The sequence below is a fragment of the Phascolarctos cinereus genome, unplaced genomic scaffold, assembly GCF_003287225.1.
Source record: "Phascolarctos cinereus isolate Bilbo 61053 unplaced genomic scaffold, phaCin_HiC Scaffold_1;HRSCAF=81, whole genome shotgun sequence".
Classification (NCBI taxonomy): Eukaryota; Metazoa; Chordata; class Mammalia; order Diprotodontia; family Phascolarctidae; genus Phascolarctos; species Phascolarctos cinereus.
Window position 1 is genome coordinate 236,167,802 of NW_027555514.1, and position 17,580 is coordinate 236,185,381.

Sequence of the window (17,580 nt, forward strand, 5' to 3'; positions counted from 1 at the left end):
TATATACATAGCTCATGTATAATCTCTCACACATGTATGTGTGTATATATAATATAACATATGTACACACATAAACATATCTATCTTTCTCAGCAAAGACTGATAGTTGATGGCCTTTAGCCATGGTTCATTTACATCCAGACATTTATATGTATACATACAAACATACATGCACGCTACAAATATGTTCTTTATTTTTCTTATGAAAGAAAAATTTGGCCTGTATTCTTGAAAATTCTTATTCCATTAAAGCTTTGACCATGACTTATCTTTACTGCTATAAGCTTGGTTAATATGAATCTCCTACTAATTAGATCAAAACCCGTAGAGTTTTCTTGCATTTAAAAAAAGACATTTACTAGAACTTTAAAGATTCATTCTTAAAGGAGTGGCTTACCTTTCTTTAAGCAGAGACTTTCATTGGTAGATTCTCCTTTCTTGTTGACATCTATTTTCATCCAGCTATGGAGGTATTTCCTGCCCCTCTTGACTACTACCCTGCTGCCTTGTTTCTTGAGGAAGAAAGAAGAATTTGTCATCTCAAGGAACCCTTCTTTCTCATGGCATGTCCATGTGGGAGCCTGAGAGCAGTTGAGGAAGATGGCAGCTCGAGAATGGGAAGCTGAGGAATTAGAGATGCCCAGACACTGGGAAGATTTAACATGGAGAAGTTTTTCATCATCTGTCCACATCCACTGCTGGTTTTGACTGGTTTCATTGCATATGGCCACTGACACCATCTTACTTTCGAAAAGGCATTGTTGTTTCTGGATGTGGATAATCTGAAAACCCTCTGGAAGATGGAAAATCTCATAAAAATATAATAAAAACTTGGCCCACTTAAAATAATGCATAAGCCCCCAAATGAAGATACTAAAAAATAGAAAAATTCCTTTTGTGTTATTTCAGTGCATATACTCAGAATTAGCTGAAATGGTTTAAACTCACAAAACTGTCATTTTAAAATGTCAAGAGGTATCATTAATTCTCCTTCACTTTACTTTTATCCAGTTTATTACCATGAAAGGAAAAAAAAATACATGCTGTCTTTTTTTCTAACACAGTGATGAAATAAAACTTGAAGAAAAACAAATCACCTAAAGAATTTGGTTTGACTCTTTAGCTTGATTCAGTATATAGACATTTGGGAAAATCCATGTTCCTTTTTCACTAAATACATCTACTCTCTCCATCCTATCCCTTTTTTCCACTCCAGAGAAGCAATTCTTTTCCTCAATTCATATATCTTCACATTGAAAATTATTTTAATATATATTAAATTAGGGTAGTGGTGGAAAAATAAACATCATCAAATGTGCCTTCTTTTCAAAGGCTCAGCACCCTAGTTAATTAATGAATTATTGACTAGCCCAGAGATAGTTTTTCTTATAGAATGTTTTATAGCATATTTATAGCAGCTCAATCACATTTCTGCTTCTCTTACTTTTTTTTTTACAATCTCTATACTATATTCCTTAAAACACTAATTCATGTGAATTAGAAAAATCAGTATTTTCCCCCATCCAATTATATAAAAACAGGGCAGTTAAGGTTAGACACTTGCGTATAGATTCATAGTCAAAAGAATTTTCAATGTTCTGTTCCCCACTATCCCAGCACCCCTCCCCCATTTGGCCAAATCTCTAGCATTCCCAAATAAAGTATAATTATTATATTCCCTTTAATTATATTTTAAAGGTTCTCACAATAAAGTGTAGCCAGGTCTTAAGAAGAGTTCTCCAAACATTGGAACATGCTACAGAATGTTAATAAATATTAACAATGTCTCCTCAAAGTATTTTAGCACACTGGTATGCTATTACCATACCTTTCTGGAGGAGATAGAAAGTTTATATGAAACTCAAGCAGAACATTTATTTTCTTTTGGAAAGAAATCTAAACAGCACTGGCATACTTGGCCCTTCTCAGCCCCTTTCCTCATTGTCCCTGGATAAAATGAAGAGAACAGGCTCCATTTCCGTCACATTTCAGACATTTTTCAAAGCCCAGGGCACCCTCAGCTGGATGTAGAAGAAATGCCTCTGAGACTTAGAGAGTAATTTCACTTACCTGAGTTTCCAAAGATCATGCAGGTAAAAATCAGCATGTAAAATATAGGCTCCATTTTCGACTTAACAACTCTTCTTGCTTCACTTGGGGGGGGAGAAAAATCCTCCCAGATAAGAGAAGCAAAGGCTAGGAAGGAAATGTGCCTTCATGGTGGGGGGGAAAAGTCAGTGACGAGCACTTCCTTCTATTCAATTGTCTGGGGGAGTTTTATACCAGATTGTCCTTTCGTCTGTTTCCTTAGAATGGAGTGAACTATAACTATCCCCTTTTTTATGCAGACAAAAAAGAAATTCCAGACATGAGGAATAGACAAACTACTGAGTCTGCACCCGAAGTCACTTTGACAGATGGATTCTCTTTTACCTAAAGAGCTAATGAAGGAAAAGACTATAATCTCCCCAAATTAGATGAATGTTCATCTAACATTACATCTCTGCAGGTGATTTGGATTCTGCTGAATAAACACAAACCATGTAGTTTATGAGGATCTACAAATATGGACTGTTTGGATAATGATAGACTAACAACTTATCAAGGGAAAAAATCATATAGCAATGGTCCTTATTTTCAGTTCATTGTCCCTTCTGAAAATTGTACATTAGGCGATTGAAAACTCTAGCAGATAGAATTAGAAATAGTCAAACTGAAGTGAAACAGGTCATGTAGGGTGATATTTGCCCACCCTGTGCTTCTAATAATGAAAGTGGTTTCTTTCTTGGGGTCGGGGGTGGAGGAATGTAAATGATCCACTCAATATTTAGTATCAAGTGAGTTTATTGGCAGTATGAAGCAAAATCAACATCATCACTGCATTGATAGCTCATATATTCGCTGAACAGGTGACAAGAGTGCTTGCTGAACATAATTACAGCTGCTCCACATATCTCTTCAAGATGAGATCCCTATAGAAATAGAAGGATTGTCCCCAGCAGCTTCATTCAGAAGAGCAGTCTGCACTATTCCCAAGGTCATCCATTGCTTATTAGGAAGAGAGAGAAAGGCTATGGGTAGACAGCATTTTCAAAAATTCCCTCTTAGTAAAAGATTGATGTATATTGAAAACCCTTGGTATTTCAGAATCTACAAAGTTTTCTTTAAAAGTAAAAGGACTCACAATTTACAAACACACTGGATTGAACTTTGGAGCAGAAGCAGCCTTCTAAGACAATAGTATAGAATAATTAAATACACACACATACATATCTCAAATGACAAACATTGTGCTCTGTAATAGATTGATAGGAGCTACTATAAATAGATACTTAATACATAAGATTATCAAGAACACATTTTCATATAAAAGAGTTACTGCTTTTGATGGTTTTTTTTTTCCAAAAATGAGTACTTCTCTAAGAAAAATCCATTGTCTTTCACTTGCAACTTTAGCAGCAAGATTCTGGTGGCTGGAGAAGGAGCTCACCACATAATAATAATAATAATAATAATAATAATAAATAATAATAATAGCACTTAAGACAGGTACAGTTTAACAGCTGACAGTCCATTCACAAGACAAATTTTTGCAAACTTTAAAGCAACTATACACTCAATAATCATTTCTTCTGGGGATATTTCAATAGTCAACTGACTTCAGCAGAATTACATACATACATTCTGTGTGGCAGAGAGTCATGACAGAAAATGTCCTTCTTGAGGATGTATGTGAAATCCATTACCCCATCAACATCGTACCTTCTTTAAAATCATTTTTGGGCAGCTTACAAATACATTCATATACAGGCAAGGTCTGGTAGTCTTTACATAATTTTTCAGGCCTTCCAAAATCCACATCGCAGGCTGGCTTTCAAGCTTTCCGTTGTTGTTGTTTTCCATCCCAGGAATCTCCTGGAAGAAGCCACTGGTAGGCAACACATTAAATTCTCTTGAGAGACTATCATTGAACTGAATCTTCAACATTTCACTGGACAGCTTCTGCAGACAACCTACTTTCATAGAGACTCAGTGCATGATGAACAAATTCATATTGTTCACTTGTCTGAACCATCCCGCCCCTGCAAAGAAAGAAAAAGAAATGAAACTCTCATTTGATCTAATGTAATCTAAGTAATGACCAATTCTCTATAGAGATCACAGCCAACCTATAACCATTACTTCAAGAAGATTGCTTCTTAGAATCAACATTCTTGCTATTACTCATAAGTTTCATCTATAAGATACAACTGAGAAATAATCAAAGGATTAATTCTGAGGCTGAGTTTCTTCTTCAACAAATATATGCTCATTTGGAAGCCAATTATTACTAGTCATGATTCACATCACTGGACATAACCAATTATTTTGGTCTTTGAATTACATTGACCAACAATGAAGTAAGTGGCTGCCATAGCTGCCACCACAGATGAAAAGGGCATGCTAAGGAATCTTATTTCTTTATATCATAAAGACAAAACTTGGAATATGATGGGCATCTAAAGACAACAGTGAATGGCTCCTTGAAAGATTTAGAGCAGGGATCCACAAACTATATAGTCTGCTGCCTGTTTTTGCATGGTTCTTGTGGACCATAGCTTGCTAACTCCTGATTTAGAGAAAAGGGATTTTGCAAACTTCTTTCTTTCATCATCATAATCACCATTATTTCTCCATTCTAGTCCTATTTTGATGCCTCATCATGAAATTGAGGTGACTTTTGATTTTTTTAATCACCTAACAAAGTGCTTGTCACCAAGTAGGTGCTTAATAAATTCTTGTTGATTGATTGGTATCTCTGATAATGGAGTTCCAATTCTTTAAGGCTCCACCAAGCTAGAAAAGCTTCAAGCATAGACTGAGAGATTCTGTGCCTGTTATCTAAGGGACCCGGTTCACTAAGTTAGTAATGGTTTATCAAGAGAGTTAACCATCAGGCAATATAATTTTTTGGCCTCAACAACTCATGATAGCTTTTATTAAGGCACAGAGTATGAGTTTCTAATCTGGGATCCATGAATTTTAAGAAAACACTTTGATAACTATATTTTACCATATTGTGTTTCCTTTGTAATTCTGTGGATTCTATTTTATGCATTTAAAATACTTTTTTTTGGAAAAGGAGTCCTTAGGCTTTACCAACCTGATAAAGGGGTCCATGACATAAAACAGGTTAACCCTTCAATGGAAAGTTTGTGATTTGCATCAGTGGAGGGAGCACACATACACATACACACAGATAAAGCCACAGGTTTTACTGACCATTATCATAATTATTAATAAAATATATAAATTATATATATATAATTATATAACACATACATACATACATACATACATACATACATACATACAGATAGATAGATAGATAGATAGATAGTCTTTGCTGATGGTACTTCTACAGGCCTACACTTCTGGAGATGCTATAGCAGTAGATATTCTGGAGCAGCTAGATGGCACAGTGGATAGACCATCAGCCTTGGAGTCAGAAGGACTTGAGTTCAAATCCAGCCTCAGACACTTGACACTTACTAGCTGCGACCCTGGGTAAGTCACTTAACCCTATTGCCTAGCCAAAATTTAAAAAAAAAAATAGATATTCCACATTTTTGCTTTTTTATAATTATGTATTATACACTTGGCAAAGGTACCTGACACTATCCAATTAATTTGAATGTTGAGAAAATGAGATTTGGATTTGTGGACTAGGTTTAAAACATAGCATTAATGGACTGACTTTTGGCAGGGAATGGAATGCCCCAGAAAGTAACAAATTATCTATCTATCTATCTATCTATCTATCTATCTATCTATCTATCTATCCATCTATCCATCCATCTTCTTTTAATTCTAGTCAAGGGGCCTAACCACTCTGACTGGTGGCTCCTTGTGCTGCACTCATTACATCTAGGTCAAGGTTTAACCAATCTTGTCATCCCTTGGCCTTATTCTCATTCTGCCGCTAAGATAAGGCTCCATGTCCTAGAGGACTTAACTTTTTACCTGGAACCCTAGTATCCTGATTGGTGGATGCCTCATGTCAGTCACTACATCTAGGTGTGGACACAGCCTTGCCTCATTTCACTCCCTGGCCATCTTTCCATCAGCTGCTTTGCTGAGTGCATGCCCTCTACCTTATATCTCCATGATTCTTTTTCTGGAACCACAATCAAATCTTTGCTTCTCAAAAGGGTATGTTAATCTAATTCCCAATGGCCCCAAAGAAAGAGCAGGGAAAGAGATGGAGAAGGGCCAGAGTCAGAGAAAATGTTCACACTACAGATTAGATTTGTGTTTAAGTATGTCCTAGGTACATTTTCATTTTTGGAGAGCTGGTTAAACATTTACCAGCATACCCTTGCTCATACATATTACCTTCTTCTTAGAATTCAAGTTCTTAGGGGCAGCTAAGTGGTGCAATGGATAGAGCACTGCCTCGGAGATCAGGAGGACCTCAGGTCAAATTTAGCCTCAGACCCTTACTAGCTGTATGATCCTGGGCCAGTCACTTAATCCTGATTGCCTCAAAAAAAATAGAATATAACTACTTTGAGGCATTTCTAACTCCAAAGCTTATCACAATGCTTGGCACATATTAAGAGCTTAATAATAAATGCTTTTTAATTGATAAATTCATCCATTCATACTTATTTAAGGAAGAAGAACCATGTCAGAGAGAGTTAGGTGTAAATCAATGGACATAGAAATATTGTGTATATTGTTGTATGCTAATAATTCTCAAACTTTTTGGTCTCAGGACCCTTTTATACTGTTAAAACTACTGAGCCTTTGTTTATATGGGTTCTATCTATTAATATTTACTGTGTTAAAAAATAAAATGACAGTATTATTATGAAAATAGTATTGACCTTCTGGACCACCTGAAATTTTCTTGGGGGTCCCCAGAGGTTCTTGCACCATACTTGGAGAATAGCTATTAGGGGTAGTAAGGCTATAGTTTATAGCTCACCTGAGTAGAAGGAAGAACTGAAGAAGGAGCTTGATAAATACATAATGAAACTGGAACAGAAGCATTATATTGTAGTAATAGAGGTTAAGCTTTCTGGACTGCTGAAACATACTCTCTTTCTCTCTCTCTACTAAGAACAGAGCAACTCAGATTTGTGTCTTGCTTTTCTTGTACTGGTGGAGGTATACTTCTAACTGTGTGGAGTAGGAGGGATATTGCATTCAGTTCTGGGAACATTTTAGGATAGCTGAACTTGCGTAGAAGAGGATGGAGAAAGGACATGCCAGATAAAGATCTCTCAAAGGAATTAGGGATATTTACCTTGGAGAAGAGAAATATTGGGAGGGTATCTTCAAGGATGTGAAAATCTCTCATGTAAAATAATAATCACAATAATATTGACTAGTATTTACAAAGTGCTCTAAGGTTTACAAAGTGTTTTACAACTGTTATCACATTTTGTCCTCACAATAACCCTGGGAGGTGGGGGCTATACAATGTCTGAGGTCAGATTTGAACTCAGATCATTCTGATTCCAGGGTCAGCACTCCATCCTTGTGCCTTTTAGCTGCCTTTAAATAATAATAACTAGCATTTATATAGAGCTTTAAGGTTCACAAAGGGCTTTACGTATGTCATATACTTGTTTTTTTTGATCCAGAAGATAGAACTAGAACTAATGTGTAAAAATAAGAAGAGGCTCAGTTATTATATTTGTATTCCTAGTGCTTGATACATGGGAGGCACTTAATAAGCACTTGAGTATTGATGGGTTGTGTGATAAAACTTCCTATCAATAAGAGACATCTACAAGTGGAATGAGATTCCTGAGGAGACAGTGGGTTCATCCTCTGTGGGAATCTTAAGGCAGATGCTGGACGACCATTTTTCAGATATACTGCAGCAATGGTTCTTGTTGAAGTGCAGGTTGTGCTTCATGGCCTCTAGGGTCCCTTTATGCTTTTTCATTTGATAAGTTTGTGAAATTCTTCTTATTTGCTATTTTAAAAGAACTACAACACAGTTGACGATTTATAGATCCTATAAAACCTCTGTATTCACCTAGTTACAAAACTAACTTTGAAATTGTTTTCCAGCCAGAACTTCTTTTTAGCAGATATAAGGAAGCTGTTAATTCTAATCAGAATTTTTAGGTCATTTGGGATCTTCAATCATATTACGTAGCTCATTGAGACAAAAGGATTACTAATTAAAACTACTAGCCATCAGTGCTATTCTATCTATGCTTACTATTTAGACCCACAGTTCAAAACAATAAACATTTGGCAATTTAATAAATTTCAATGGATCTGTAACTACATTGGTGGGAGTAATTCTTTTCACAGAACAGATAATAATCCAGCCAGGTTTCCTCATCCTATGTGGCTTTTATTCATGTCCTCATATAAATAGGAAGAAGGGAAGGGATCTGCTCAATCAGCTCCTATTATACTTAGAACTTTCCTCTAGACTTCTTGGAGCATTTCCTCATGAAGCAAAGTGGACACTGATGTTAGATTCCAAATGGGGTGGCTCCATTAATGTGGAAAAGAGTTTGCTATAGACATTTATTTTTACAGATGTTGGATTTTTTTTATGTTTACTCTTCTCATTCCAGCTTAATCATTAAATGCCTTTGAGAGGTTGTCTTTGTTGGTTTTTTCATCAAATTTTCTATAAACTTGCTTCTTTCTTCCTCCATTCCTTCTCCTTTATATTTTATGAGCTGGTACTGCCTATAATTTTGCACTATCCCTCCTTATTAAGATATAAACATATGAGATTATATTCTAAATCAAGGTTGGCTTGGCTACCGCTCAAATGTTTGTTGGCTCACGGAGCTTATAGGTCTCATTGTGGTGACTGATTTAGATCAGTTAAAATTCCTTAGGAAATGCTAATAGTCTATGACAATGTCTGTTCTTTTATCCATTTCCTATGTTTTCATAATTGCTAGTTTGTTCAATTAGGTCAGATAAAAATGTGCACATGAAAATAACATTACTTACTATGAAGAAAAACAAACTAGATGACTCAAATCTGGGCAGTGAGCACAAGGTCAGGTCCTGATGATTCCAAAAAGAATTTTTGGCCAGAAATGAACTGGTGTGTGGTTATTGGTGATAGTGTTTTTGTGGTAGACAGAAGATAGGCAGAAAAAGCTTTTCATCAGAATTCAAATCTTAAATAGGCTATTTTCTTATAGTCAAGAAAAACTTTTGTCTCAAGAATAGAAGCGGGACAACTCAGGGGCGCTATAGACAGTACTTAATTATAGATGCTGATTTTTGGTGCAACCCAGAGGCAGGGTGGTGTTTGTATTTCACTTTTATCCTTGGGTTTCCCCTGAATAGTTCTCCAGAGCTTTTGAAGATTCATTAGAATCTTCTTCTGCCTCAGTAAGAGGTAGTTTTTCTCCAGTGAGGTCATATTAACCCTACAGTCCACTGTTACTCATGTAGTTTCCCTTTGGAGTCTCTTCTCACCTCACACTTGTAAGTTGGGTCCCTCAAGTTCAATGTGCTGTGTGGGTTTGTTTTCCTAAAACTATAATTCATGAGCCCCTTTCTGAAAGCTGTTTACCTCTCTGTAGTCAATCAAAGGATTAGTGATTAGCTATAAGAAAAGACATTTATTGAAACGGCATAGTGAGATAATCGGTAACAAAACATCTCTCCCTTAAGTCTGTGGCATATTTTCTCACAAGCACACCTCACATGGAAGCCAGGTGGCCTGGATAGAGTGCTGAGCCTAGAGTCAGGAAGAACTGAGTTCAAATCCAGCCTCAGATACTTAATAGCTATGTGATCCTGGGCAAGTCACTTAACCCATTTTGCCTCAGTTTCCTCATCTGTAAAATAAGCTGGAGAAGGAAATGGCAAACTGCTCCCATATCTTTGCCAAGAAAACCCCAAAAGGGATCATAAAGAGTCTCAAATGACTGAAAATGACTAAACAACAACAAATACCCCACATACCTAGAGGCAGTTGACAGATAGGTATGCATATAGGAAACTCGCATGGCCCAGGCACGTATAAGGAGGGTCTATTAGGACCTCTCCAATAAAACAGTGCCACAGCCTGCCTTTCCTTCACACCCAGGGCTAAAGGTGAAACAGAACACCAACCCTGACTCTGGGTTATACCTGGTGGCACCAAAGTGAGCACCTATGTGTAAGTGATGTCCTCATTGATTTTGGTCTCATTGTCTCCAACAGACCCTTCTCCTCTGGACACTATTGTACTGCATGTTGCTTGGGCAAGGCCTCTACCACCTGAGGCTGACATCTCAGTTGACATCCTCGACTAAGGTCTTATTCTTTCAGAAAGAGCATGAACTCTTAACCTAGGACTAGCAGAAGCTTCTTTAGTTCTACCACCTCAGAGTTTTGGCTCTGCAACTCTTAAATCTTTGTACCTAGGCTACAAACCAGGCAATAACTGTTTATCCAGTAATCACCAAATAGTTCCAGGCTTTGGTGTTTGGATGGATGGATGGACAGACAGACAGACAGAGAGATAGATAGATAGACAGACAAATAGATGATAGTACTAGGCAATGTGCTAAGTGCTGGAAATACAAATGTTGTTTAGTTGTTTTCAGTCATGTCCAACTTTTCTTGACCTCCATTTGGAGTTTTCTTGGTAAAGCTAGATACTAGAGTGGTTTGCCATTTTGTCTTCCAGCTCATTTTACAAATGAAGAAACTGAGGCAAACAGGGTTAAGTGACTTGCCCAAGGTCACACAGCTAGGAGATGTCTGAAGTCAAATTTGAAGTCATGTCTTCCTGACTCCAGGCCTGGCCCTGTATTCATGGCACCACCTAGCTTCCCAAATACAATACAAGCAAATAAATACAAATATGAGCAATACAAGCAAATTTAAAAAAAGATCCTTGCCTTCAAGGAGGTAACATTCTAATGGAGTAAGACAAAGGAGAGCTAGAAAAGGGGAAGGAGGGAAGGGCACCTCAGTGGAGCAAGGTGTCTGGCAAGGAGAAGGCCAGAGAGTGAGTCTAGGTCTGAGTGAGAGCCCATGTAAATGAACAGACAGAGAAAAGGTACAGACAATCTACTGTCTGGGAAAGTTCACAATCTCTGTGAATTTCTTATCTTTACACCTGACCTTTTCATAAATGAAACTGTGCAAAAATTCAAAGCTTTAAATGAGCTTCTTATATCTTTGCAAGATGTAAAGGTCTAAAAAAGGACAAAAATTCTTAAAGGGACTTTGATCCACACATTTATACTTGTCTATGTAGGAAAAAGAGTAAGAAATATTGTGTTTAAAAATATAATGAGATGCCCCAAGGAATTGGATGTTAGGTGGTTTGTTCCCTCTGGTGCCATTGGCATCTTGGGAATTCTCAAGCTTGTCCTTGGTGGTTAAGGAGTACAGGAACTCTCAGAGAATAACTGTAGCTGTCATGAAATTCTTCTCTCGTCTCTGGCTCTCCTGATGATCCCTAGAAGTGATGAGGACCTTTACAAGTCCACACAAGCTGTTTCTTTAATGGTAGAGTGAAATCGCCAAGGAGAATCTAATGGTAATATTTAGCCCAAACATCTGATCCTTTTCTTTATTTTCCACATAAACACAACTATCAAAGCAAGAAAAAACCTTGGGACAAATAAAAACAGCCTCGTTGGAGAACGCTTGTCTTGTACAGCTAAGGTCTAAAATAAACTGAATAAATTCTGTCTCTCCTTTCTACTATTTTAAGACTTTCAGTGCTTTTGGCAGACCTTAGAGTATATTTACTGCAAGCAGATGCTCAGAATCTCTAAACTAAATGAATGACACAGGGAACAGGAAGAGGTAAGTTTGACTGGAAGGGGGTGGGGTGAGGAAGAAGGGAGGGAAGGAAGAGTTATTGATTAAATGTGACCAGAGGCAATGAAAACTGCAAGCTAGTGGAAATTTTTGTAGTCCCGAAGACCTTAAAAATAATTTGAAAAGTTGCATCTCTCCCTACTTATTATGGAACTTAACATGCTAGAATCTTAGCGTCATTTAGTAGTACTTTTTCTCTCAATGGTGGAATAGGGACATCCTATAAGCCTAGAGCTTCAGTTTCTTTTTGAATACTTCCAAGGACACTAGCTCCTGTTCTATATTTGTATCCCCTTTTGTGGCCAAACTCTTTGAGGAGGTCGTCTACAATCAGCGCCATTCTCTTCTTAACTCTCTACCGTCTAGCTTCCAGCCTCGTTATTCAACTGAAACTTGTCCCTTCAAAGTGCTAATGATCTCTGAACTGCCAAATCAAATGGTCTTTTCTCAATGCTCATGGTTATCGAACTATCTGAAGTGTATGATTTCTCCTTACTACTCTTGCCTCTAGGTTTTCATGAGAGTCCTCTCTCCTGGTTCTATTTCTACCTGTCTGACCACTCTTTCTCAGTCTTTCTCAGCTGGATCTTCCCCCCCCTGCTAAGTGTGGGTGTTTCCTGAAGCACTTTTCTTCTCTCTTTCTACTATTTCACTTAGTGAGCTCACTGACTCAGCTTATCATAATACCAATGATTTCTTTTTCTGTCATCTAAAATAAGCACTCTCTTTCATTTGTGTGACATGAATTTATTAACTATACCTTGGCTATGTTCTAATCTAAGATGTCAGAAAAATTGTTATATAAGACAGAGCTTAGGTAAATTTTGGCCATTAAAGTTAACATTTGAAATACAATTATCTCTTCCACACTGTGACTTTTCCGATTGCGGTTTTGATACATCGTGGGTTGGCATAAGAAATTAAATGGGAATTTTTGTGGAAGCTGCAGACAACACATAAAGGCCAGCAGATGACATGCAAAAGCCAGAAGATGACAAAGAAAAACTTTAGAAACTCAGAAATGCATAAAATATATACTATCAACTCCAATTTTATAATATGGCACTGTAAACACCCCATAAAAGAAAAATAAATCAGACTTCTTTTCTGGTGCAAAGGGAGGGCTTACAAATTTTACATGGATTTTCCAGATCATGGGAGAACCATGCCTCTAACTCCTATGATACGGAAGGAATAATTTCATACTTTTAGTATTCCCTAGTTTCTTATTATGTCTAAAATGTGAGCTCCTTGAAGGCAGAAATTGTCATTTATCTTTCTTTGTATCCTTAGTGCCTGGAACATAGTAGGTACTTAATAAGTGTTTGTTGACTGACTGATTGACTGACTTTCTCTAAGTGTAAGATTGACAGTTAACCTGGAGAGAGATCTCTAGCATTTTGATGGTGTAGCTATTCTGTTCAGCATTTTTATCAGTGACTTGGTGATGGGATCCGTAAAGGTCACTTTCTTTCCATCTCTCAGGCCCTTCATCACTGACTTGTCTTTTCTGTGACTAAACCTGTCAGAATAACATCTATTCATTCCCTTACCCAGGATTTATTAAGTACTCATCGTGTGCAGGGCTTGGTGTTACAAAGACAAAAATAGCCCTTGCTATGAAGATTTCACGACCCAGAGCTGATATTCTACAAAGAAACTTGCATTTATTTTTAGTATTTTTTTTCTATACTTCGACTATAAAAGGGGCAGCATGGTATAGTGATGGAAAGCCAGGGAGATCTGGGTTCAGGTCTTGCCTCTGACACATAAGTCACTTCATTGCACAGCAATCTAAACAGCTTTCTAAGAGGAGACATCGATAGAGGGAGTTTCGTCATCTGGGAATTCCCTCTAGCAATGCCCTCATTGGGGTAGTTCCTATCCCCTCCCACAAAAATACTGAGAGTTAAAATAGTCAGTAAGAAACTCTAATGAGGAGAGTATTACTCATTATCACTACTTAGAAGCCAGAGGCTAACAACCACTGGGGAATTTTAAAAGTCTTGTTAGAGCTTTCTTTGCAATGCTCATATTTTCAAGACTGATATTTGTATGTGTAAGATTTTTTATTTTTGGCTTGCGACTAAAGCCATGTAAAGTAAAAATAAAAATGTTGATATTTTCACAAGCGAATATGAATTTCATACTTTCAACTTACATCAAGGATGATAATAGCAAACATTTTTATAGGCTTTAAGATTTGCAAAGCACTTTATGATATATACATACATATCCATATATATATCTATATATATCTCAGTATGTCTATGTATCTATAGATACACATTCTTGTATACGTATACATAAGATGACACATATATGATCTCATTTGCTCCAACCTAGTTAATACGTTCATTTGTTGATACCTTTTCAATCTCCCAGCAAACATGCTTTCCCTAACAACCTTATTATTGGGATGTGTGTGACATGGTCAGATCTGTACTTTAGAAAAGTCACTTAAGCACCTCTATGGAAGATAGATTGGCATGGAGAGATACTTGAGAGAGACCAAAATTGCTACTGCTATTACAATAGTCTAAGTCTCCAGGAGATAGCATAATTGAGCTGAAACTAAGATGATGGCTGATGGAGAGACGGGACATATATGAGAGATGTTGAGGTAAAGGCCACAAAATTTGACAACTGGTTGGATATATTGGATGAGAAAAAGTGAGGAGATGGATATTGTGAGAATATGGATGCCTGGAAGGTTGATGGTGTCATTGATAGAAATAGAGAAGCTTGGAAGATGGGTGGATTTTTTGGGGAAAGATACAGTAATAATAGCTGTGATCACAATTCATCTAGGCCTGATCATTGAGTGTTACTCATTCTGTCCCACCCATAATGAAAAGGGGGAAGGCAGGGCTCCTACTGAGCCTTTCCTCTAAGAGGTGCCTTCCCCGGACTCAAAGTGATTTGAGGGTGGTGCTGGAGAATTTTCCCTATGGCAACTGTATAACTGTTATAGGTGGTGACTGGTTTAGCCTATAATTGCCCTAAAGGGCTGACATCTGGCTCTTGAAGGGGGTGTGTTGGGTCCTTGCACAGCAGAGGAAGGGGCTGTTGTTGACAAGCCCTCAATTATCTTTTGTAGTGAGGTTGGGATGTCTTTCTCTCCACTCTTTTGGGGTGAGGGCCTGAACTTTGGAGACCACTGATTTATTGTACTACTCATAGAAGCTGTTCTAAACACTCTCGTCTCTCTTCATTCCAACCAAGCCTTGCCCTCTCTCTCAGCAAAGAACAAGCAACAGTGCACTAGAGCCAGCTCATATCCAGTGTCAGCTGATCGTTAAGTTTTCAGTGTGAACATTTACAACCTCAGAAATCAGCCAATGCTATAATCAGGGCTTGATTTATTGTTTTGTTGGTTGTTTAGACTTAATAAAGAAATGGAGAAAAATGTTAGGAATACAGATTAAACTAGTATGTCATGATTAATTTCTTCCACCATCCCCAAAGCCAGTGGCTAAATGTTTTCTAGCACACTCCTAGAAGTGTATGTGTTTGTATATAGCCATATTATATAGAGCTCCCCTTTCTTTCCCTCTCTACACCTAAAAAATCCTTGATGTAACCTCCATTATCTCCTTCTTTGCTTCTGAAGAGATGACTCTTTTCCTTGCTAAGGCCAATCTCTCATGTAGCCTTAATCTCTTCTCCTCCTATCTCCTCTGGAAACATGTCCCCTCTGTCATCCCCACTATCTCCCTAGACTTTAATCTCTTCCTATCTACAAATATTTTCTGTGCTCCCTACAAGTATGTTTAGGCCTTCCCAATTCTTTAAAAAATCCTCATTTGATTCTACTATCTCCCTAAGCAATCATCCTAGTCTCTCCTTCCTATCACGGTGTAAATCCTTTAAAAAAAGCCATCTGTAATTACTACCTCCTCTTTTTCTCCTTTCATTCAATTCTCAACCCTTTGGAATCTGACCCCATAATTTCTGACTCCATGACTCAACTGATAGCTCTCTCCAAAGTCATTAAAGATCTCCTGATTGTCAAAACTTTCCTTATTCCACATGCTTCTTGGCTTCTCCACAGCTTTTGACACTGTAGACCAATTTCTCCTCATGGATGCTGGATTCTCTTTCTTCCCTAGGTTATCATAACATTGACCTTTTTGTTCTCTTACCAGCTGCCTGATCACATCTTCTCAGTCTTTTTTTTTTTCTGGATCACTATCCACTTCCTGAGCCATAACTGTGGGTGTTATCCAAAGCTCTTGACTGGGCCCTCTTCTTTTCTCTCCCTATATTGCTTCTCTCAGTGATCTCATTGGGTCCCATGGATTCAATGATCAGAATGCAAATGATTCTCAGATCTATATATCTAATCCCAGCCCTTCTCCTGACTTGCAGTCATGTGTCATCAGCTCCCTGTTGGGAATGTCTCACTGGATGTCCTGTAAGGATCTCAGATTCAACATGTCCCAAACTGAACTCATTATCTTTCCCCCGATCCAATTTTATTCTTAATGTCTCTGTTTCTGTTGATGGTACCATGATCCTTCCAATCCCCAGGTTTACAACCTCAGAGTCATTGAAGACTCTTTACTTTCCCTCCCTTTATTATTTCCAACCACTCGCCAAGTCTTATTAGTTCTATATCTGTGCCAAATCTTTCATCTGATTTTTTTCTACTTATGTAGTTTCCATGCTAGTTCAATCCCTCACCAATTCTTTCTTGGGTGGTAGCAATAGCCTCCAAATGTTCTCCCTGTCTTAAGTCTCTAACCATCCCAATCCCTCCTCCACTCAGCTGCCATATTTATATTCCTAAAGGACAGGTCTGCCATGCTACTACCTTACTCATGAAACTCCAATGACCCTCTAGCACCTTTAGGAAACTATTTAAACCTCTCTGTTAAGTGTTTCACAGTCTGTCTCCAGCCCATCTTTCTAAGCTCATGACACATTACTTACCTTCACATGCTGTGTGCCAAAATGGTCTACTTCCTGGTTCTCCACACATCACATTTTATCTTCTACCTCCATGCTTTTGCTCAGGCTGGCCTCTATCCTTGGAATGTACTCCCATCCTCACCCTAACACTTAGAATACCCTAAGGAAATGCTACCTGTGAGATGATGCCCTTTAAGATTCCTCGGAATTAGTGCCTTCCCTTGAAATTATTATGTATATATTCTCTCCTTGTAGATATAATTTTACTTCTCTAAACAGATTGCAAACTCTTTGAGGGAAGGGATTGATTTGTTTTTATTTTTGTCTTTGTATCTCCTTTGTGTCTGTGTATTTGTCTGTGTTTGTATATATAATATATATTTTACACACATGTATCTATATTTACACATAAACATGTATCCATGGATAGATGTGTATGGGCATACAAAAATGTATCACACAATATGTATTATACAGTCATACATACATATATCTATGTCGCCATACATATATCCACATACATATATGTACACATATGTATGGTTATAATAAGAGAGGGAAGGTAGAACTACTCAAATCCTATTCATTTCTGTTTTCTCAGCCAAGAAAAATGATACCCAGACTAAAAGAACAAGTATGACTCACAAGGAAACAGTGTAATTTGGGGGATCTCTTGAAAATCTCCCTCAATTTTAGAGCTTTTCAAGAAGGTCCTTGAAATAGATTTATTCTCTGGTAAACCCCTTTGCCTGATCCTTAAGACCCTGCCTGGACAAGGCAAGATGTTCTAGGGTAGATGGAAAACTGGGCCTGGAGTCAGGAAACTCTGAGTTCAGATCCAGTCTCAGATACTTACTAGGC

The 17,580-nt window shown here is 37.6% G+C and overlaps 2 protein-coding genes across 3 annotated transcripts in view; both read right to left on the bottom strand.

Annotated features, from left to right (window-relative positions):
* The window catches only part of PTPRB (protein tyrosine phosphatase receptor type B), a 157,063-nt gene extending 154,873 nt beyond the window's left edge, over positions 1 to 2,190 (bottom strand). The window contains exons 1-2 of the mRNA XM_020990256.2: positions 2,071 to 2,190; positions 398 to 793 (exon numbers count right to left, since the gene is read on the bottom strand). Coding sequence (XP_020845915.1) covers positions 398 to 793; positions 2,071 to 2,125 — 451 coding nt within the window. The 5' untranslated portion in view covers positions 2,126 to 2,190. The remainder of the gene's footprint in view (positions 1 to 397; positions 794 to 2,070) is intronic.
* Positions 2,191 to 2,826: 636 nt separating this feature from the next.
* The window catches only part of PTPRR (protein tyrosine phosphatase receptor type R), a 347,808-nt gene continuing 333,054 nt past the window's right edge, over positions 2,827 to 17,580 (bottom strand). For both annotated transcript variants that reach the window (XM_020990258.2, XM_020990259.2), the window contains one exon: positions 2,827 to 4,082. In XM_020990258.2, coding sequence (XP_020845917.1) covers positions 3,989 to 4,082 — 94 coding nt within the window. In that variant the 3' untranslated portion in view covers positions 2,827 to 3,988. The remainder of the gene's footprint in view (positions 4,083 to 17,580) is intronic.